Raw genomic sequence first — 25,094 nt, 5'->3', positions numbered from 1 at the left:
TCTGATATGCCACAGATGTCAGCCAATTAGCATTCAGAGCTCAAACCACCCAGTTTATAAGTCTTAATAACCTAAGGCTGCATCCCACCACTCTCACCACCAGTCTCACGACTACTCTCACCTCCAGTCTCACCACTACTCTCACCACCAGTCTCACCACTACTCTCACCACCAGTCTCACCACTACTCTCACCACCAGTCTCATTCCTACTCTCACCACTACTCTCACCACTACTCTCACCACTACTATCACCACCAGTCTCACCACTACTCTCACCACCAGTCTCACCACTACTCTCACCACCAGTCTCAGCACCAGTTTCACCACCAGTTTCACCACCAGTCTCACCACTACTCTCACCACTACTCTCACAACTACTCTCATCACCAGTCTCATGACTACTCTCACCACCAGTCTCACCACCAGTCTCACCACCAGTCTCACCACCAGTCTCACCACTACTCTCACCACTACTCTCACCACTACTCTCACCACTACTCTCACCACTACTCTCACCACCAGTCTCATTCCTACTCTCACCACTACTCTCACCACTACTCTCACCACCAGTCTCACCACTACTATCACCACCAGTCTCACCACTACTATCACCACCAGTCTCACCACTACTCTCACCACCAGTCTCACCACCAGTTTCACCACCAGTCTCACCACCAGTCTCACCACCAGTCTCACCACTACTCTCACCACCAGTCTCACCACAAGTCTCACCACTACTCTCACCACCAGTCTCACCACCAGTCTCACCACCAGTCTCACCACTACTCTCACCACCAGTCTCACCACTACTCTCACCACTACTCTCACCACCAGTCTCACCACTACTCTCACCACCAGTCTCACCAATACTCTCACCACTACTCTCACCACTACTCTCACCACCAGTCTCATTCCTACTCTCACCACTACTCTCACCACCAGTCTCATTCCTACTCTCACCACTACTCTCATCACCAGTCTCACCACTACTCTCATCACCAGTCTCACCACTACTCTCATCACCAGTCTCACCACTACTCTCATTCCTACTCTCACCACTACTCTCACAACTACTCTCATCACCAGTCTCACGACTACTCTCACCACCAGTCTCACCACTACTCTCACCACCAGTCTCACCACTATTCTCACCACCAGTCTCACCACCAGTCTCACCGCTACTCTCACCACTACTCTCACCACTACTCTCACCACTACTCTCACAACTATTCTCACCACTACTCTCACCACCAGTCTCATTCCTACTCTCACCACTACTCTCACCACTACTCTCACCACTACTATCACCACTACTATCACCACCAGTCTCACCACTACTCTCACCACCAGTCTCACCACTACTCTCACCACCAGTCTCACCACCAGTTTCACCACCAGTTTCACCACCAGTCTCACCACTACTCTCACCACTACTCTCCCAACTAGTCTCATCACCAGTCTCACGACTACTCTCACCACCAGTCTCACCACTACTCTCACCACCAGTCTCACCACTATTCTCACCACCAGTCTCACCACCAGTCTCACCACTACTCTCACCACTACTCTCACCACTACTCTCACAACTATTCTCACCACTACTCTCACCACCAGTCTCATTCCTACTCTCACCACTACTCTCACCACTACTCTCACCACCAGTCTCACCACTACTATCACCACCAGTCTCACCACTACTATCACCACCAGTCTCACCACTACTCTCACCACCAGTCTCACCACCAGTTTCACCACCAGTCTCACCACCAGTCTCACCACCAGTCTCACCACTACTCTCACCACCAGTCTCACCACCATTCTCACCACTACTCTCACCACCAGTTTCACCACCAGTCTCACCACTACTCTCACCACTACTCTCATCACCAGTCTCACGACTACTCTCACCACCAGTCTCACCACAAGTCTCACCACTACTCTCACCACCAGTCTCACCACCAGTCTAACCACCAGTCTCACCACCAGTCTCACCACTACTCTCACCACCAGTCTCACCACTACTCTCACCACTACTCTCACCACCAGTCTCACCACTACTCTCACCACCAGTCTCACCAATACTCTCACCACTACTCTCACCACTACTCTCACCACCAGTCTCATTCCTACTCTCACCACTACTCTCACCACCAGTCTCACCACTACTCTCACCACCAGTCTCACCACTACTCTCATCACCAGTCTCACCACTACTCTCATCACCAGTCTCACCACTACTCTCATCACTACTCTCACCACCAGTCTCATTCCTACTCTCACCACTACTCTCACAACTACTCTCATCACCAGTCTCACGACTACTCTCACCACCAGTCTCACCACTATTCTCACCACCAGTCTCACCACCAGTCTCACCACTACTCTCACCACCAGTCTCACCACTATTCTCACCACCAGTCTCACCACCAGTCTCACCACTACTCTCACCACTACTCTCACCACTACTCTCATCACTACTCTCACAACTATTCTCACCACTACTCTCACCACCAGTCTCATTCCTACTCTCACCACTACTCTCACCACTACTCTCACCACCAGTCTCACCACTACTATCACCACCAGTCTCACCACTACTATCACCACCAGTCTCACCACTACTCTCACCACCAGTCTCACCACCAGTTTCACCACCAGTCTCACCACCAGTCTCACCACCAGTCTCACCACTACTCTCACCACTACTCTCACCACCAGTCTCATTCCTACTCTCACCACTACTCTCACAACTACTCTCATCACCAGTCTCACGACTACTCTCACCACCAGTCTCACCACCAGTTTCACCACCAGTCTCACCACCAGTCTCACCACCAGTCTCACCACTACTCTCACCACCAGTCTCATTCCTACTCTCACCACTACTCTCACAACTACTCTCATCACCAGTCTCACGACTACTATCACCACCAGTCTCACCACTACTATCACCACCAGTCTCACCACTACTCTCACCACCAGTCTCACCACCAGTTTCACCACCAGTCTCACCACCACTCTCACCACCAGTCTCACCACTACTCTCACCACTACTCTCACCACCAGTCTCACCACTACTCTCACCACCAGTCTCACCAATACTCTCACCACTACTCTCACCACTACTCTCACCACCAGTCTCATTCCTACTCTCACCACTACTCTCACCACCATCTCACCACTACTCTCACCACCAGTCTCACCACTACTCTCATCACCAGTCTCACCACTACTCTCATCACCAGTCTCACCACTACTCTCATCACTACTCTCACCACCAGTCTCATTCCTACTCTCACCACTACTCTCACAACTACTCTCATCACCAGTCTCACGACTACTCTCACCACCAGTCTCACCACTACTCTCACCACCAGTCTCACCACTATTCTCACCACCAGTCTCACCACCAGTCTCACCACTACTCTCACCACTACTCTCACCACTACTCTCATCACTACTCTCACAACTATTCTCACCACTACTCTCACCACCAGTCTCATTCCTACTCTCACCACTACTCTCACCACTACTCTCACCACCAGTCTCACCACTACTATCACCACCAGTCTCACCACTACTATCACCACCAGTCTCACCACTACTCTCACCACCAGTCTCACCACCAGTTTCACCACCAGTCTCACCACCAGTCTCACCACCAGTCTCACCACTACTCTCACCACCAGTCTCACCACTACTCTCATCACCAGTCTCACGACTACTCTCACCACCAGTCTCACCACAAGTCTCACCACTACTCTCACCACTACTCTCACCACCATTCTCACCACCAGTCTCACCAACAGTCTCACCACTACTCTCACCACCAGTCTCACCACTACTCTCACCACTACTCTCACCACCAGTCTCATTCCTACTCTCACCACTACTCTCACCACCAGTCTCACCACCAATCTCACCACCAGTCTCACCACTACTCTCACCACCAGTCTCACCACTACTCTCACCACCAGTCTCACCACTACTCTCACCACTACTCTCACCACTACTCTCACCACTACTCTCACCACTACTCTCACCACCAGTCTCACCACCAGTCTCACCACCAGTCTCACCACTGCTCTCACCACCAGTCTCACCACTACTCTCACCACTACTCTCACCACCAGTCTCACCACTACTCTCACCACCAGTCTCACCACTACTTTCATCACCAGTCTCACCACTACTCTCATCACCAGTCTCACCACCAGTCTCACCACTATTCTCACCACCAGTCTCACCACCAGTCTCACCACTACTCTCACCACTACTCTCACCACTACTCTCACAACTATTCTCACCACTACTCTCACCACCAGTCTCACCACTACTCTCACCACCAGTCTCACCACTACTCTCACCACCAGTCTCACCACTACTCTCACCACCAGTCTCACCACTACTCTCACCACCAGTCTCATCACTACTCTCACCACCAGTCTCACCACCAGTTTCACCACCAGTCTCACCACCAGTCTCACCACCAGTCTCACCACTACTCTCACCACCAGTCTCACCACCATTCTCACCACTACTCTCACCACCAGTTTCACCACCAGTCTCACCACTACTCTCACCACTACTCTCATCACCAGTCTCACGACTACTCTCACCACCAGTCTCACCACAAGTCTCACCACTACTCTCACCACCAGTCTCACCACCAGTCTAACCACCAGTCTCACCACCAGTCTCACCACTACTCTCACCACCAGTCTCACCACTACTCTCACCACTACTCTCACCACCAGTCTCACCACTACTCTCACCACCAGTCTCACCAATACTCTCACCACTACTCTCACCACTACTCTCACCACCAGTCTCATTCCTACTCTCACCACTACTCTCACCACCAGTCTCACCACTACTCTCACCACCAGTCTCACCACTACTCTCATCACCAGTCTCACCACTACTCTCATCACCAGTCTCACCACTACTCTCATCACTACTCTCACCACCAGTCTCATTCCTACTCTCACCACTACTCTCACAACTACTCTCATCACCAGTCTCACGACTACTCTCACCACCAGTCTCACCACTATTCTCACCACCAGTCTCACCACCAGTCTCACCACTACTCTCACCACCAGTCTCACCACTATTCTCACCACCAGTCTCACCACCAGTCTCACCACTACTCTCACCACTACTCTCACCACTACTCTCATCACTACTCTCACAACTATTCTCACCACTACTCTCACCACCAGTCTCATTCCTACTCTCACCACTACTCTCACCACTACTCTCACCACCAGTCTCACCACTACTATCACCACCAGTCTCACCACTACTATCACCACCAGTCTCACCACTACTCTCACCACCAGTCTCACCACCAGTTTCACCACCAGTCTCACCACCAGTCTCACCACCAGTCTCACCACCAGTCTCACCACTACTCTCACCACTACTCTCACCACCAGTCTCATTCCTACTCTCACCACTACTCTCACAACTACTCTCATCACCAGTCTCACGACTACTCTCACCACCAGTCTCACCACCAGTTTCACCACCAGTCTCACCACCAGTCTCACCACCAGTCTCACCACTACTCTCACCACTACTCTCACCACCAGTCTCATTCCTACTCTCACCACTACTCTCACAACTACTCTCATCACCAGTCTCACGACTACTATCACCACCAGTCTCACCACTACTATCACCACCAGTCTCACCACTACTCTCACCACCAGTCTCACCACCAGTTTCACCACCAGTCTCACCACCACTCTCACCACCAGTCTCACCACTACTCTCACCACTACTCTCACCACCAGTCTCACCACTACTCTCACCACCAGTCTCACCAATACTCTCACCACTACTCTCACCACTACTCTCACCACCAGTCTCATTCCTACTCTCACCACTACTCTCACCACCAGTCTCACCACTACTCTCACCACCAGTCTCACCACTACTCTCATCACCAGTCTCACCACTACTCTCATCACCAGTCTCACCACTACTCTCATCACTACTCTCACCACCAGTCTCATTCCTACTCTCACCACTACTCTCACAACTACTCTCATCACCAGTCTCACGACTACTCTCACCACCAGTCTCACCACTACTCTCACCACCAGTCTCACCACTACTCTCACCACCAGTCTCACCACCAGTCTCACCACTACTCTCACCACTACTCTCACCACTACTCTCATCACTACTCTCACAACTATTCTCACCACTACTCTCACCACCAGTCTCATTCCTACTCTCACCACTACTCTCACCACTACTCTCACCACCAGTCTCACCACTACTATCACCACCAGTCTCACCACTACTATCACCACCAGTCTCACCACTACTCTCACCACCAGTCTCACCACCAGTTTCACCACCAGTCTCACCACCAGTCTCACCACCAGTCTCACCACTACTCTCACCACCAGTCTCACCACTACTCTCATCACCAGTCTCACGACTACTCTCACCACCAGTCTCACCACAAGTCTCACCACTACTCTCACCACTACTCTCACCACCATTCTCACCACCAGTCTCACCACCAGTCTCACCACTACTCTCACCACCAGTCTCACCACTACTCTCACCACTACTCTCACCACCAGTCTCATTCCTACTCTCACCACTACTCTCACCACCAGTCTCACCACCAATCTCACCACCAGTCTCACCACTACTCTCACCACCAGTCTCACCACTACTCTCACCACCAGTCTCACCACTACTCTCACCACTACTCTCACCACTACTCTCACCACTACTCTCACCACTACTCTCACCACCAGTCTCACCACCAGTCTCACCACCAGTCTCACCACTGCTCTCACCACCAGTCTCACCACTACTCTCATCACTACTCTCACCACCAGTCTCACCACTACTCTCACCACCAGTCTCACCACTACTTTCATCACCAGTCTCACCACTACTCTCATCACCAGTCTCACCACTACTCTCACCACCAGTCTCACCACTACTCTCAACACCAGTCTCACCACTACTCTCACCACCAGTCTCACCACTACTCTCACCACCAGTCTCATCACTACTCTCACCACCAGTCTCACCACTACTCTCACCACCAGTCTCACCACTACTCTCACCACCAGTCTCACCACTACTCTCACCACCAGTCTCACCACTACTCTCACCACCAGTCTCATCACTACTCTCACCACCAGTCTCACGACTACTCTCACCACCAGTCTCACCACCAGTCTCACCACCAGTCTCACCACTACTCTCACCACCAGTCTCACCACCAGTCTCACCACTACTCTCACCACCAGTCTCACCACTACTCTCACCGCCACTCTCAGCTCTGTAATTGTAATTCAGTGCTCAGGAGATGGTGGTCCTCAATCTATCTGGCCCTCCCGACCCTGCCCTCTCTTGGGAAATGTGTGCAGATATTGGAGTGATTTGCAGTAATAGAACTTTGGGATAAATGGGTTTATCCAATCCCCTCCCTCGTAGGGTTCCCCCTGATTCGCAAGTGAACCTCATTACCTGAGCTGGATCCCCTCAGAGCATCCTCAGGGACACGGTGAAATTACAACAGCATGGTGTTGTGTGGATCACTGGTCTGTTGGGATGGCAGCTTGTTGATAGACCCTAGTACCCGAGGTACAACAAGATCTCACAGTTTGACTAATTTGACTTCAGATTCTGACGTGTATCAAATTTTCTCCAAACGTCAAATTTGGGGGGGGGTTTGGGTTTTGAATGCAAAACCCGCCACTGGACGTCCTCGGGACATGAACGAACGTCCAATTTTGAAGTGAATTTTGAATTTTGAAGCAACCTGGCTGCAAATAGACACATGAATGGGAAGAGTTATGAGGTGTTGAGTGTCCACATTGTGCGGAGAGACCTCATTATTCGTTGTAATGACAGGATGTAGTCTGTTTTATTACGAGACATTAGGAAATGGTGTCTTCCCCCGCCATTTCATTGGGATTTGACCCGTGGCTGTAGTGTGAGCTGACTTTCTTTGACTGTTGCTGAAAGAATGTGTGGCAGGTGGACTGACAGAAAGAACAAGGATGTCGACCTTGCACTCAGACCTCTTTGTCTGTCTTTCTCACTCTTTTATCTCCATACATCTCTCTCTCGTTCCTTTTGCTTCCAATTGTGTCTTGGGTGTGTGTCACCAATACAGAAATACACCAAACATGAGTTCAAGCAGCTCTATATGAGCTATACACATCTGTAACTGTAAACCCCCCCTCTCTTCATCTTCATGTTTCTCCAGGGAAGGAAGTGTCGGTGGCCACATTCAAGGGGAACGAGTTCTTCTGCTACGACCTGTCGCTGACGCCCATCCAGAGCAGCACGGACGAGATCACGCTTTCCTTTCGCACGCTGCAGCGCAACGGCCTCATGCTGCACACGGGCAAGTCGGCCGACTACGTCAACCTGTCGCTGAAGAGCGGCGCCGTCTGGTTGGTCATCAACCTGGGCTCGGGCGCCTTCGAGGCGCTGGTGGAGCCCGTCAATGGGAAGTTCAATGACAACGCCTGGCACGATGTGCGCGTCACCCGCAACCTGCGCCAGGTAAAGAGACACGACGTGTTTGGTCGAGCTTCTATGCAGTGTTTCTCTCTCGCTTTCTGTGTCTTTCTCTCTTTTTTTTTCTCTCTTTCTTTTCTCTCGTTCAAGCTATTCAATCTGTTGGTCTATATCTCTGTGTATCTACCTCTCTGTCTTCCTCCACTTTCTCCTGTCACTTTCTCTCTGATGTTGGTGTTTTTCTCTTCCACTTCTTCCAGGGTTGAGATCTGCAGAGGATTGCTGTGGTCACTCTCTCTCTCCTCATGTTTTCCTTCTCTGAAAAACAACCAAATATCCATGTCATCTGCTCATTGGGAAAAGCAGGGCGGGAAAGGGGGTCAAAGTTAACAGCATAGAGAACAGATAATAGACCCAGCACATGTAATCACAAGTTCACATCCATTCGTAGATGTGGATATCTTATACCCGTAGGTCTACGTTACCCTAATAGGGAACTCTGGGTTCAACAGTCTTGTTTCAATATGTATGCATGTAAAGCACTTACCCACGTTATGATTTCTAATTAATCTGTAGAGACGGTGCATTTTATCCCCGTCTAAACACATTACTCAACAGATCTTTACAACCCGCTAATGACAGTCAGGAAGAAAGGAATCCCACGCACACACACACGCACACACACACAAACACACCAACACCCACAAATTGAATAGCAGAGGCAGAGGCTCGATGCCAGGTCATCAATTGGCAGTTGTAGATAGTGGCAGTGAGATGCAATCAATTTGACTTAAGATTGCCTTGCTTACTTCTCCAAGTGTTTTGGTAATGGTAATTGGAATGAATGGCTTGTCGGCCCTAATAATAGCTATTGTAATGGCCCCGTATTGCAACCAGGCCTGATGTGAATGCGTTAACAAACAAAAGTAACAGCACCAACTCTTTTGTCCACCGCCGCAGCAAACATTTACACAAAGCCCTACTTCCTATCACCTGGAAACACAACAGGAGCTTCAAACTTCCCTGGACTTTTTAATGAGTGCAGAATTCAGTCTCGGGCAGGAGAAAGAAAAGTTGTGTCGCTGGGAAAGAAACCACAAAAGTGAAGTAAAGATGCTGTGTTGTCTTTCAGAGGAAGCTCTCCAGACCAAGTAGGGTTGAAGTATTGGCTGTCATAAAAGTCTGATTCTTCCTGCAGAGATCCGGCCACTGCAGTCATGTCATAATAAATAGACATGTAGTTTATGTGAGCTTGACTCAGGGGGCAAAGTGTTTGACACTGGGAATACCCTGATCGCACACTGACAGAGAGAGACTTGTTTGGAGTGCACAATCACTAAGTCATACAGAAGCCTGAATGCTCACTGTACTGTACAATTCTGGGATCATAGGCACGCACAAACACACACACTCACACACACACACTCACACACACACACTCACACACACACACACACACACACACACACACACACACACACACACACACACACACACACACACACACACACACACACACACACACACACACACACACACACACACACACACACACACACACACGGGGGATGGGCATTTTAAATGACTTCAGTAGGGCCTCCCGAGTGTCGCAGCGGTCTAAGTCACTGCGGTCTAAGTCACTAGAGGCGTCACTACAGACCCGTGTTCGATCCCAGGCTGTATAACAACCGGCCATGATTGGGAGTCCAGCAGGGCGGCGTAAAATTGGCCCAGCGTCGTCCGGGTTAGGGGAGGGTTTGGTCGGGGGGTTTTACTTGGCTCATCGCCCTCTAGCGACTCCTTGTAGCGGGCCGGGAGCTTGTGGGCTGACCTCGGTGGTCAGGTGAACGGTGTTTCCTCCTACATATTGGTGCGGCTGGCTTCCAGGTTAAGCGGGCGGGTGTTAAGAAGCGCCGTTTGACAGGTCATGTTTTGGAGGACGCATGACTCGACCTTCACCACCCGAGCCTGTTGGTTAGTTGCAGCGATGAGACCAGATCATAATTGGGGAGAAAAAGGGGGGTAAAATACACAAAAAAATGATAATGTTAAAATGATTTCAGAATTCGAATAACATCATGATAGTTTTTCGGATATCCGGGTAGTCGAAATAAGAAATACATTTGAATTTTTCAATGCGTGAGAGATGGTGTGCTGCACTCTGCTTGTTTCAGGAGAAGGGCGTGGGGGAGGGGTCAGAGAGGAGCAGGGGCCGCTGTGAGGTACTCTGTGATTGGCAAAGAGGGAGAGAGAGAGAAAGTAGCCAAACCCAATTGCGCTACTCAGAAAAACATATTGCTGCCGTAGGCTATCTGTCATACCATCTGGTAGTGCCTGACTTGACTGCATTCACATTGTTGTGAAGAAGCTAGTTAGAGTATCCAGCTAAGTTAGCCAGCTAGCTAGCTAAAGTAGCGAGGCTAATAGAGGCTATTTTGCAGCACTCCCCGTGAAATGTCCACAACAACTGCGTTCATATGAAACAACAGCAGGTTGGTTGATCATTGTAGCCTTCTCCTTTTCATTTAGCCAACTTAATTACGTAATTTGAATTACATTTTGCATTAATTAGAAATCTCCCAGTTCACTTGCTAAACATGTAGCCTCTGATTGTAGCCCATAAAACTGTTGTTTTCTTAAACTATTGAATGTAATGGTCTATCCTATGTAGCAATATCACAGATAGACAAAGGCCTAGCACCCAGACACACACACACTCACAGGCACACACACACACACACACACACACACACACACACACTCACAGGCACACACACACACACACACACACACACACACACACACACACACACACACACACACACACACACACACACACACACACACACACACACACACACACACACACACACACTCACACGGCAGGGGTCAGATATGTTTGCTGCTGGGGCATGCTTGCTCACCAGAGTGAAACTGGTTTAATGAGCTTGGAAAGCCAACATGATTCTAGAGATTTAGACCCTGATCCCAGCCACTCACCACCAGTCCCAACATAGCGATCCACACTGAGCTATACCACACACACACACACACACACACACACACACACACACACACACACACACACACACACACACACACACACACACACACACACACACACACACACACACACACACACACACACACACACACACACACACACACACACACACACACAGGCTGAGGGAGGATAACGACGGCATTGACCTGACCAGTGCCCTCTGACCCAATGTTTGCAGCCTCTCTGCTCTTGGACTAATCAATAGCGTGGTAGCAGATCATGTTACACATACATATGCAGGAGGCAGGAGAAGAGGCATGCATATACACACACTCACACACACACCATTCACCCCCCACAAACTGTTCAGCCTCCCGTTCATATTATATACCCACTGTTTTCATCATGATGTCATATCCCTAGGATAGCCCTCTCCCCAGTCGTCACCGGCCCATAGCTGTAACCCTAGCTCTAAAGCCACGATTATCAATCCGTTTTAATGCCTACAGTAGTTTGATTCCGTTCCATTGGTTTTAAGTGCTCTTGCTCTGTGGTTCGGCATCATTAGTAACAATGAGCTTCTCAAACTGTTCGTCATTCAGAGTTTATTTTTTTCTCTCATTGTATTTATTTCTCATCCAACACCACCCACCTGAAACCTGTGAATGTGTCACCTTTTTAATGGTAAAAGGAGGCAGAGAGAATTAGGTGAGAAGATATGGAATCCTAAACAGAGAAGAAATGCAGAGAAACACAGAAGAATCACAGCGCCACCCAGTGGTGTTGAGAGGTAATGCTGTACTACATGCCTGTATAGGGGAGAGGTAATGCTGTACTGCAGGCCCTTATAGTGGAGAGGTAATGCTGCACTGCAAGCCTGTATAAGGGAGAGGTAATGCTGTACTACATGCCTGTATAGGGGAGAGATAATGCCACACTACATGTCTGTATAGAGGAGAGGTAATGCTGCACTACATGCCTGTATAGGGGAGAGGTAATGTTGTACTACATGCCTGTATAGGGGAGAGGTAATGCCGCACTACATGTCTGGATAGAGGAGAGATAATGCTGTACTACAGTTCGGTATAGAGGAGAGATAATGCTGTACTACATGCCTGTATAGGGGAGAGGTAATGCTGTACTGCTGACCTGTATAGGGGAGAGGCAATATTGTACTGCAGGCCTGTATAGAGGAGAGGTAATGCTGTACTGCATAGGAGAGAGGTAATGCTGTACTGCAGACCTGTATAGGGGAGAGGTAATGCTGTACTGCATGTCTGCATAGGGGAGAGGTAATGCTGTACTGCATGCCTGTATAGGGGAGAGGCAATGCTGTACTGCAGGCCTGCATAGGGGAGAGGTAATGCTGTACTGTAGGCCTGCACAGTGGAGAGGTAATGCTGTACTGCATGCCTGCATAGGGGAGAGGTAATGCTGCACTGAAGGCCTGTATAGGGGAGAGGTAATGCTGTAATGCATGCCTGCATATGGGGAGAGGTAATGCTGTACTGCATGCCTGCATAGGGGAGAGGTAATGCTGTAATGCATGCCTGTATAGGGGAGAGGTAATGCTGCACTGCATGCCTGCATAGGGGAGAGGTAATGCTGCACTGAATGCCTGTATAGGGGAGAGGTAATTTTTTAAAGAACAAATTCTTATTTACAATGACTGCCTACATGGGAACAGTGGGTTAACTGCCTTGTTCAGGGGCAGAACAACAGATTTGTTTACCTTGTCAGCTCTGGGATTCCATCCAGTAACCTTCCAGTTACTGGCCCAACGCTCTAACCACTCGGTTACCTGCCGCCCCAGAATGCTGTACTGCCGGCCTGTATAGGGAAGACAGTGTGGTTGGTCCCTGTGGTATATGGATGATGGGCAGTCAAGGCTGTTCACACTGACCTCTCATCATGGAAGAAGCTCTCCCAAAAACACAGAGGCCGGCCGGCAGGCGTCTCCTCCCTTCCCCTCTCCTCTCCCTCTACCCCCCCATTCTCTTCCGTCTCTCTCCAGCTCTGACATAATGAGATACTGTCATGGACGGTTTACAGACTTTAAGCAGTGGTGACTGTGCTGCAATACTCCAGGGCTGAGACGCTGGACAGACGGACCAACAGACACAATACATTGCATACAATGCAAACCCACACAGCGAGACCAATACAAATGGATACGCAGGGAGGGTGGCTGGGCATGAACAGTGCTGCTGCACACATCCACACACTCACACATTTAGATGACTTTTTCCACTGCAAGAGAAAGTGGTTGTTTTCCACTTGCATTCATGTAACGGTTTCAGACCAAAGAGATGTAATGTTTCAGACCAAAGAGATGTAATGTTTCAGACCAAAGAGATGTAATGTTTCAGACCAAAGAGATGTAATGTTTCAGACCAAAGAGATGTAATGGTTAAAGACCAAAGAGATGTAATGTTTCAAACCAAAGAGATGTAATGGTTTCAAACCAAAGAGATGTAACGGTTTCAGACCAAAGAGATGTAATGTTTCAAACCAAAGAGATGTAATGGTTTCAAACCAAAGAGATGTAATGTTTCAGACCAAAGAGATGTAATGTTTCAGACCAAAGAGATGTAATGGTTTCAGACCAAAGAGATGTAATGTTTCAAACCAAAGAGATGTAATGTTTCAGACCAAAGAGATGTAATGTTTCAGAACAAAGAGATGTAATGTTTCAGACCAAAGAGATGTGATGTTTCAGAACAAAGAGATGTAATGTTTCAAACCAAAGAGATGTAATGGTTTCAGACCAAAGAGATGTAATGTTTTCAGACCAAAGAGATGTAATGGTTTCAAACAAAATAGATGTAATGTTTCAGACCAAAGAGATGTAATGTTTCAGACCATAGAGATGTAATGTTTCAGACCAAAGAGATGTAATGTTTCAGAACAAAGAGATGTAATGTTTCAGACCAAAGAGATGTAATGTTTCAGAACAAAGAGATGTAATGTTTCAGACCAAAGAGATGTAATGTTTCAGACCAAAGAGATGTAATGGTTTCAGACCAAAGAGATGTAATGTTTCAGACCAAAGAGATGTAAGGTTTCAGAACAAAGAGATGTAATGTTTCAGAACAAAGAGATGTAATGGTTATAGACCAAAGAGATGTAATGTTTCAGACCAAAGAGATGTAATGTTTCAGACCAAAGAGATGTAATGGTTATAGACCAAAGAGATGTAATGTTTCAGACCAAAGAGATGTAATGTTTCAGACCAAAGAGATGTAATGTTTCAGAACAAAGAGATGTAATGGTTCAGAACAAAGAGATGTAATGGTTATAAACCAAAGAGATGTAATGTTTCAGACCAAAGAGATGTAATGGTTATAGACCAAAAAATATGTAATGTTTCAGACCAAAGAGATGTAATGTTTCAGACCAAAGAGATGTAATGTTTCAGACCAAAGAGATGTAATGTTTCAGACCAAATATATCTAATGTTTCAGAACAAAGAGATGTAATGGTTATAGACCAAAGAGATGTAATGTTTCAGACCAAAGAGATGTAATGTTTCAGACCAAAGAGATGTAATGTTTCAGACCAAAGAGATGTAATGTTTCAGACCAAAGAGATGTAATGTTTCAGAACAAAGAGATGTAATGTTTCAGATCAAAGAGATGTAATGTTTCAGACCAAAGAGATGTAATGTTTCAGACCAAAGAGATGTAATGTTTCAGACCAAATATATGTAATGTTTCAGACCAAAGAGATGTAATGTTTCAGACCAAAGAGATGTAATGTTTCAGACCAAAGAGATGTAATGTTTCAGACCAAAGAGATGTAATGTTTCAGACCAAAGAGATGTAATGTTTCAGAACAAAGAGATGTAATGTTTCAGACCAAAGAGATGTAATGTTTCAGACCAAAGAGATGTAATGTTTCAGACCAAAGAGATGTAATGTTTCAGAACAAAGAGATGTAATGTTTCAGAACAAAGTGATGTAATGTTTCAGAACAAAGAGATGTAATGTTTCAGAACAAAGAGATGTAATGTTTCAGACCAAAGAGATGTAATGTTTCAGACCAAAGAGATGTAATGTTTCAGACCAAAGAGATGTAATGGTTATAGACCAAAGAGATGTAATGTTTCAGACCAAAGAGATGTAATGTTTCAGACCAAAGAGATATAATGGTTATAGACCAAAGAGATGTAATGTTTCAGACCAAAGATATGTAATGTTTCAGACCAAAGAGATGTAATGTTTCAGACCAAAGATATGTAATGTTTCAGAACAAAGAGATGTAATGTTTCAGAACAAAGAGATGTAATGTTTCAGACCAAAGGGATGTAATGTTTCAGACCAAAGAGATGTAATGTTTCAGACCAAAGAGATGTAATGTTTCAGACCAAAGAGATGTAATGTTTCAGACCAAAGAGATGTAATGTTTCAGACCAAAGAGATGTAATGGTTATAGACCAAAGAGATGTAATGTTTCAGACCAAAGAGATGTAATGTTTCAGACCAAAGAGATGTAATGTTTCAGACCAAAGAGATGTAATGTTTCAGACCAAATATATGTAATGTTTCAGAACAAAGAGATGTAATGATTTCAGACCAAAGAGATGTAATGTTTCAGACCAAAGAGATGTAATGTTTCAGACCAAAGAGATGTAATGTTTCAGAACAAAGAGATGTAATGTTTCAGAACAAAGAGACGTAATGTTTCAGACCAAAGAGATGTAATCTACTACGTGACACAATATACCAACTCTGTATTCACAATTTATCTTGTTGACAGTCACACGTCTTTAGAAGTAAAACATCATGTGTTCTGTTCACAATAGCAGACATGGATAGCCCTCAACAATAAATATTCTTAGAACTAGTTTCACTCGGCTAGTGAGATAACCGCGAATGGTCTTGGTTTCGCTCACGCACACAAAGACTTTGAGAGTTAAGACGCCTCCAGTCATGATGAATGAAGTCTCCCCACCGAGTTTAAAGTCCATCTAAAATGGTGTTTGGATTATAGTGCGCTTGCCATCACCAATGTTAGAAGGCAGCAGGAGAGGATGAACATTGGTGGTTCTGCCAAGATATCACTCTCTCCGGCTTCAGTCAATTCATTCGCCTCGCAGTGGTTAAATTCATTGTGTTGTCTGTGCCGGGTATGTCAGCTTTCTTAGGGGAATCTAGTACTTCATGTTTTCTGAAACCATGGAAACCGCCAACATAAGGAAATCAAGCAAATCTGATACCACTGTACATAGTCTACTGTGAGACAATAACATGCTGTACTGTATACTGCAGCCGACAGAAAAGACAGCGGGGAGCTTTCTTCCCGTATCCCGTTATTTTGATCTGTAGGTCTCATTCAAAGCCACTTACTGAAAGAGGGTAATACAGTAAGGCCAGTCAGGGGCTGTCTATCTGTCTGTGTGTTTAACAGACACCTTAGGCCCCCGAGGGCACCTACAGCCATTAGGAAATATGAGCCAGGCAGGGAGAGCTCCAGGACATCAGGAGTGTGTGTTTTCCTGCCTGCCTGCCTATGTGTGTGTGGGTGTGTGTATCCGTGTGCATGTACTCGCGTGCTTGTGTGTGTGATACTCTACCTGCAGTGATAAAAGAGGAAGAGTCTCTTGGATGCAGAGCACAGTTTTGGGAGCGAGGGGAAGGGAAAAGGGAGCGAGGGGATGGGAAAGGGAGGGAGGAGATGGGAAAGGTAGCGAGGGGAAGGGAAAGGGAACGAGGGGATAAGAAAGGGAGCGAGGGGATGAGAAAGAGAGCGAGGGAATGGAAAAGGGAGCAAGGGAATAGGAAAGGGGGCGGATGGGAAAGGGTGCGAGGGGATGGGAAAGGGAGCGAGGGGATGGGAAAGGGAGCGAGGGGATGGGAAAAGGAGCGAGGGGATTGGAAAGGGAGCGAGGGGGTGGAAAAAGGAGCGAGGTGATGGGAAAAGGAGTGAGGTGATTGGAAAGGGAGCGAGGGGTTGGGAAAAGGAGCGAGGGGATGGGAAAAAGAGCGAGGGGATGGGAAAGGGAGCGAGGGGATGGGAAAAGGAGCAAGTGGATGAAAAAAGGAGCGAGGGGATTGGAAAGGGAGTGAGGGGATGGGAAAAGGGAGCGAGGGGATGGAAAAGGCTTTGTTTCATTCCCTCTATGTGCCTTAATAAAAACCAACGTCTTTACCGCTCGTGTGTCTGTGGACTGGGAAGAACAAGACATTTGAACTCTTGAACATATTTCTCTCTCTCTCTCTCTCTCTCTCTCTCTCTCTCTCTCTCTCTCTCTCTCTCTCTCTCTCTCTCTCTCTCTCTCTCTCTCTCTCTCTCTCTCTCTCTCTCTCTCTCTCTCTCTCTCTCTCTCTCTCTCTCCGACTCTCTCCGACTCTCACTCTGTCTCCTCTCTCTTTCTCTCTTTCTCCCTCCGGCTCTCTCTGTCTCTCTCTCTCTCCTTCTCTCTCCAACTCTCTCTCTCTGTCTCTCTCTCTCTGTATCTCTCTCTTTCTCTCTCCGACTCTCTCTCTCTCATTCTCTTTCTCTATTTATCTCTCTCTTTGCTCATGCTGTCTTCTCTCTCCTCTCATTCTCTCTCTCCCTCCCTCTCTCTCTATCTCTCTCCCTCTCTGCATCCCCCTAGTGTCTTCCTGTCTAGTATTCTAACCCCTGTCTTTTCTTCATATAATTAGACCTTGGGTTCAGCCATTGGATTAATTGTCGGATAAAACAGATTTGTCTTGTTCTTTAAGTGCTGAGCATGCTGCTCTGACCATACTGCGCTGGGGTTCAGTGCCCTGAGTTCAGCTCCTCCAACACACTTTGAGTGAACAAAGTAACCTGTTGACTGTACAGACTGCACACACACTCATGCATGAGCAGGCACAAATAGACACACACACACACACACACACACACACACACACACACACACACACACACACACACACACACACACACACACACACACACACACACACACACACACACACACACACACACACACACACACACACACACACACACACACACACACACACACACACAGAGACAAAGAGACACACACATAATCATGAGCAGGCACACACAGACACTGGAGCTGAAGAACCAGGAGCTTTAAAAGGTTACCTCTCCTTGGTATGGGATGAGGAATATTACATTATTCCATAGGCAGAAGATAGAACAACCAGAATCACAGTCAATAGTGGAGGTTTTTGGACATTCTTCTGGATCTCCTCTTCACCTCTTGTTTTTCTATCCCTGTCTATTGGGTATCATCTAGCTTAGCAGCTGCAATTATGCCCCCCCCCCCCTTCCATCCCTCTCCCTCCCCCTTCCATCCCTCTCCCTCCCCCTTCCATCCCTCTCCCTCCCCCTTCCATCCCTCTCCCTCCCCCTTCCATCACTCTTTCCCTCCCTCCCCCTTCCACCCCTCTCCCTCTCCCTCCCCCTTCCATCTCTCTTTCCCTCCCTTCCAGCATCAACATTTTTTGACACAGAAAGAAAGCCTCTAGAATTCAGAACAGTTCGTCCAATCGATTCCTCCTCTCCCTTCCACTTGCATCCCCCTTCCTCTCCCCGCTTGTAATTTGTCACCTAGCAACCGGCCGGTCCGCTAGCTGTTGTTTCATCCATCTCATGTACAGGAGAGACATTAACCACTTCATTGTCATCACCTCTTGTCCTCATTACATTCTAAAGTCCACTCTCTCTATAGTCTAAAGAGTATCACAGCTCTCGTAGGGCTAACAAAGCATTTTTCATAACATTCCCTCCAGCAAGGACTGCTCAAACGATAGCAGAGCCTCAGAGCAATTGAGCACCCACCTTGCAAAATCAATAAGACCAAAGCAATCTATCGATGGTAATGGCCGCCAGGGCTTATCGTAGTTAGGTGAGTTAAAATGCCATTCGGATTGTCTAGTGTGTAGTGGCAACATTCATAATGGTAATATCATATCACCATTAGTTTACTTCTTCACAAGAGATAACAAATCTATCAGACGTAATGACAGTGCGCCACCATGAACCTGGTACTGTGTTATTACAGATGACATGTTAAGTAGCCATAATGTGTTGGACCCACAATGCAACAGTGGCAGTCAGGGGGATGACGCAAGGGTGAGGCAAGCGGATCATTCGGGAGGGGTGATACAGGCTAATGGATGAGGCGAGAGGCCAGACTTCCTGTTTTTCACGGAAGTCTGTGCATTGGGTGAAATGGCATCGGGTGTAACAGTTGGGTGAAATGGCATGCGGTGTAACAGTTGGGTAAAATGACATGCGGTGTAACAGTTGGGTAAAATGACATGCGGTGTAACAGTTGGGTAAAATGACATGCGGTGTAACAGTTGGGTAAAATGGCATGCGGTGTAACAGTTGGGTAAAATGGCATGCGGTGTAACAGTTGGGTAAAATGACATGCGGTGTTACAGTTGGGTAAAATGGCATGCGGTGTAACAGTTGGGTAAAATGACATGCGGTGTAACAGTTGGGTAAAATGACATGCGGTGTAACAGTTGGGTAAAATGGCATGCGGTGTAACAGTTGGGTAAAATGGCATGCGGTGTAACAGTTGGGTAAAATGACATGCGGTGTTACAGTTGGGTAAAATGGCATGCGGTGTAACAGTTGGGTAAAATGGCATGCGGTGTAACAGTTGGGTAAAATGGCATGCGGTGTAACAGTTGGGTAAAATGACATGCGGTGTAACAGTTGGGTAAAATGACATGCGGTGTAACAGTTGGGTAAAATGACATGCGGTGTAACAGTTGGGTAAAATGGCATGCGGTGTAACAGTTGGGTAAAATGGCATGCGGTGTAACAGTTGGGTAAAATGACATGCGGTGTTACAGTTGGGTAAAATGGCATGCGGTGTAACAGTTGGGTAAAATGGCATGCGGTGTAACAGTTGGGTAAAATGGCATGCGGTGTAACAGTTGGGTAAAATGACATGCGGTGTAACAGTTGGGTAAAATGACATGCGGTGTAACAGTTGGGTAAAATGGCATGCGGTGTAACAGTTGGGTAAAATCGCATGCGGTGTAACAGTTGGGTAAAATGACATGCGGTGTTACAGTTGGGTAAAATGACATGCGGTGTAACAGTTGGGTAAAATGGCATGCGGTGTAACAGTTGGGTAAAATGGCATGCGGTGTAACAGTTGGGTAAAATGACATGCGGTGTAACAGTTGGGTAAAATGGCATGCGGTGTAACAGTTGGGTAAAATGACATGCGGTGTAACAGTTGGGTAAAATGGCATGCGGTGTAACAGTTGGGTAAAATGGCATGCGGTGTAACAGTTGGGTAAAATGGCATGCGGTGTAACAGTTGGGTAAAATGATATGCGGTGTAACAGTTGGGTAAAATGACATGCGGTGTAACAGTTGGGTAAAATGACATGCGGTGTAACAGTTGGGTAAAATGGCATGCGGTGTAACAGTTGGGTAAAATGACATGCGGTGTAACAGTTGGGTAAAATGGCATGCGGTGTAACAGTTGGGTAAAATGACATGCGGTGTAACAGTTGGGTAAAATGACATGCGGTGTAACAGTTGGGTAAAATGACATGCGGTGTAACAGTTGGGTAAAATGGCATGCGGTGTAACAGTTGGGTAAAATGGCATGCAGTGTAACAGTTGGGTAAAATGGCATGCGGTGTAACAGTTGGGTAAAATGACATGCGGTGTAACAGTTGGGTAAAATGGCATGCGGTGTAACAGTTGGGTAAAATGGCATGCGGTGTAACAATTGGGAGAAATGACATACGGTGTAACAGTTGGGTAAAATGGCATGCAGTGTAACAGTTGGGTAAAATGGCATGCAGTGTTACAGTTGGGTGAAATGGCATGCAGTGTAACAATTGGGAGAAATGGCATACGGTGTAACAGTTGGGTAAAATGGCATGCGGTGTTACAGTTGGGTGAAATGGCATGCAGTGTAACAATTGGGAGAAAGGCATGCGGTGTAACAGTTGGGTAAAATGGCATGCAGTGTAACAGTTGGGAGAAATGGCATACGGTGTAACAGTTGGGAGAAATGGCATGTGGTGTAACAGTTGGGTGAAATGGCATGCGGTGTAACAGTTAGGTGAAATGGCATGCGATGTAAAAGCTGTGGTGAGTATACTGGCTGTTATGAACACAGGTAGAGGAGGGCTTCTGGCCAAAAGTTGTTTGACTGAGATTTAGCTCATACCTACAGTATGTATGACAATGAGTTTGAATCGCTACTCAATATTCAACTCAATAGCTATCATCCACATAACATTTGCATAGCATCCCATGTTTGTAATCTCTCTTGGACAGATTTTAGTTCTGGGTTAAAGTATTTTGTCTGATTCTGAGCGAATGCTAGTGCATGTACTGTAGTATTTGTGGGTGTGCATATTAATATATATACGTGTATGTATATGTATGTGTGTGTGTGTGTGTGTGTGTGTGTGTGTGTGTGTGTGTGTGTGTGTGTGTGTGTGTGTGTGTGTGTGTGTGTGTGTGTGTGTGTGTGTGTGTGTGTGTGTGTGTGTGTGTGTGTGTGTGTGTGTGTGTGTGTGTGTGTGTGTGTCACTGCCTGCCTGTGTGTGCCACTGCCTGTCATGTTTATTCATGTCCAAGTTTGCATCTTACAGCCATTTTAACCAGACCTACTGTATATTTACGTTCAACATCTCTGGACCATTAGAGCACACTCACACAGGTTGCAGGTAGCATACACACATTGGGGAGGGGAAGAGAGAGAGAGAGAGAGAGAGAGAGAGAGAGAGAGAGAGAGAGAGAGAGAGAGAGAGAGAGAGAGAGAGAGAGAGAGAGAGAGAGAGAGAGAGAGAGAGAGAGAGAGAGAGAGAGAGAGAGAGAGAGATATGTTTATAGGGAGAGGGATAGCAGAGGAGAAACATCTTATGTACGATAGGCCATCATTTTCTTTTGTTGCTGCACACACAGCCCCGTCTGTCGGCATAATTGCACTGACATTTATATTTTCATCTGGTGGTGTTATGTCAATTTCCATTACTGGAAGCCTAAGCTGTGGTGTTGGGGTTGAGGGATGGAGGAAGGGAGGGAAAGAAGGCAGGGATGGGTGAATCAAGAGAGGATTGGAATGAAAGCGCAACTAACTAGCTGGTAGAAAGACTCCCCTGACTATTCGGCTGCCGAACTCACAGCAATACTCTGTTTGACACCTCCGCTACGACATGTGGTGCATGAAAAACACATACAGTGCCATCCGAAAGCATTCGCACCCCTTGACTTTTCCACATTTTGTTGTGTTACAGCCTGAATTTAAAGTGAATTAAATTTAGATTTTGTGGTCACTGATCTACACACAACACCCCATAATGTCAAAGTGGAATTATGTTTTCGAAATGTTTACAATTTAATACAAAATGAAAAGGTGAAATGTCTTGAGTCAATAGGTATTCAACCCTTTTGTTATTGCAAGCCTAAATAAGTACAGGAGTAATAACGTGCTTAACACGTCACATAAGTTGCATGGACTCTGTGAGCAATAATAGTGTTTAACATCATTTTTAAATGACTACCCAATTTCTGTACCCCACACATAGAATTATCTGTACGGTCCCTCATTCAATCAGTGAATTTCTACCACAGATTCGTCCACAGAGATCAGCAATGTTTTCCAATGGTTCATAAAGAAGGGCCCCTATTGGTAGATAACATTAAAAAATTATAATAAACAGACAATGTATATCCATTTGAGCATTATTACAAAGATATAGGCGTCCTTCCTAACTCAGTTGCCGAAGAGGAAGGAAACCGCTCAGTGATTTCACCATGAGGCCAATGGTGATTTATAACCGTTAAGAGTTTAATTGCTTCAATTGGAGATAATTGAGGATGGATCAACAACATTGTAGTTACTCCACAATACTAACATTAATGACAGAGTGAAAAGAAGGAAGCCTGTACAGAATACAAATATTCCAAAACATGCATCCTCTTTGACACGTTAGTAATACTGCTAAAAAGGTAGCAAAGAAATGTCCTTTTGGCCTGAGTACAAGGCGTTATGTTTGGGGCAAATCCAACACAACATCTCATTGAGTACCACTCTTCATATGTTCAAGCAGGGTGGTGGCTGCATCATGTTATAGGTTTGCTTGTCATCGGCAAGGACTAGGGAATAAATACATTTTTTTTAAATGAACGTAATAGAGCTAAGCACAGGCAAAATCCTAGATGAAAACTTTGTTTCAAATCAAATCAAATCAAATTTATTTATATAGCCCTTCGTACATCAGCTGATATCTCAAAGTGCTGTACAGAAACCCAGCCTAAAACCCCAAACAGCAAGCAATGCAGATGTAGAAGCACGGTGGCTAGGAAACACTCCCTAGAAAGGCCAAAACCTAGGAAGAAATCTAGAGAGGAACCAGGCTATGAGGGGTAGCCAGTCCTCTTCTGGCTGTGCCGGGTGGAGATTATAACAGAACATGGCCAAGATGTTCAAATGTTCATAAATGACCAGCATGGTCAAATAATAATAATCACAGTAGTTGTCGAGGGTGCAGTCTGCTTTCCAACAGACACTGGGAGACAAATTCACTTCTCAGCAGAACATTTACCTAAAACACAAGGCCAAATATACCCTGGAGTTGCTCACCAAGACGACATTGAAGGTTCCTGAGTGGCCTAGTTACAGTTTGAATTTAAATCTGCTTGAAAATCTATGGTAAGACTTGAAAATGGCTCTCTAGCAATGATCAAAAACCAACTAGACAGAGCATGAATTTTTTTTAAAGAATATTGGGCAAATATTGTACAATCCAGGTTTGCAAAGATCTTAGAGACTTACCCAGAAAGACTGAAGGTTTTTCTAACATGTATTCATTCAGGGGGTTGAATACTTATCTAATCAAGATATATTAGTGTTTTATTTATTAAAATATTTTGTTGGTCTTTGACCAAAAAAATGACAATTTAATCAATTTTATTCCCACTTTGTAACACAACAAAATGTAGAAAAAATGGGTGTGAAAACGTGCTGAAGGCACTGTACATGTGCCTCATAGAATCAAATATCTAATGAAATACAAACATGAGGGTCTACAAACAGAACATGCAAACACACACCAACCACATGCACCACACACACACCCATCCCACACATGCACACCCCTCAGTAACCATTTTATACCTGTTGTGATCAACTACAATATGTGACCATTTGAATGAGTTCTGTATGCAGCCTCTCTTCTAGGAGCTCAAGTCAATATTCTACTATACAAAACGCATTGCCTTCTCTCAACTACCTCAGGTCTAATGAAAAATACTAGCCATTTTTTCCCCAGCCAATGGGATTTATCTCTGTCTCTTTTTATAATTGACTATTTCTAGCTAAATTGGAAGTTTATATTTTATGAGAGCGGTCATCAGTCTTACAGCTCAATTGATCTTTGCAATAAATCCACCCAGACCAATTGTACAGTGGGCCTTCGGAGTCTGCCAACCATTGATCTTTTTCACAGCCGCACTAAAATATTTATCCGGGTTGTGACATTTTAACTATGTCCATTGTGACATGTATGTAAAGATCAAACCCCTGATAGCCCCATTCTCGGCTACTCGGTCAACACGATCTGGCTCTCATCTCATTTGCTT

The 25,094-nt window shown here is 46.3% G+C and overlaps 1 protein-coding gene across 15 annotated transcripts in view; it reads left to right on the top strand.

Moving 5' to 3' along the window:
• The window catches only part of LOC139534958 (neurexin-2-like), a 1,135,712-nt gene that overhangs the window by 497,686 nt on the left and 612,932 nt on the right, over window positions 1-25,094 (top strand). For all 15 annotated transcript variants that reach the window (XM_071334534.1, XM_071334530.1, XM_071334533.1 and 12 more), the window contains one exon: window positions 8,256-8,557. In XM_071334534.1, the coding sequence (XP_071190635.1) occupies window positions 8,256-8,557 (302 nt within the window). The remainder of the gene's footprint in view (window positions 1-8,255; window positions 8,558-25,094) is intronic.

This window comes from Salvelinus alpinus, chromosome 11 (genome assembly GCF_045679555.1).
Source record: "Salvelinus alpinus chromosome 11, SLU_Salpinus.1, whole genome shotgun sequence".
NCBI lineage: Eukaryota > Metazoa > Chordata > Actinopteri > Salmoniformes > Salmonidae > Salvelinus > Salvelinus alpinus.
The sequence above is the reverse complement of the archived record's forward strand: the minus strand, read 5'-3'. Positions and strand labels throughout refer to the sequence as shown.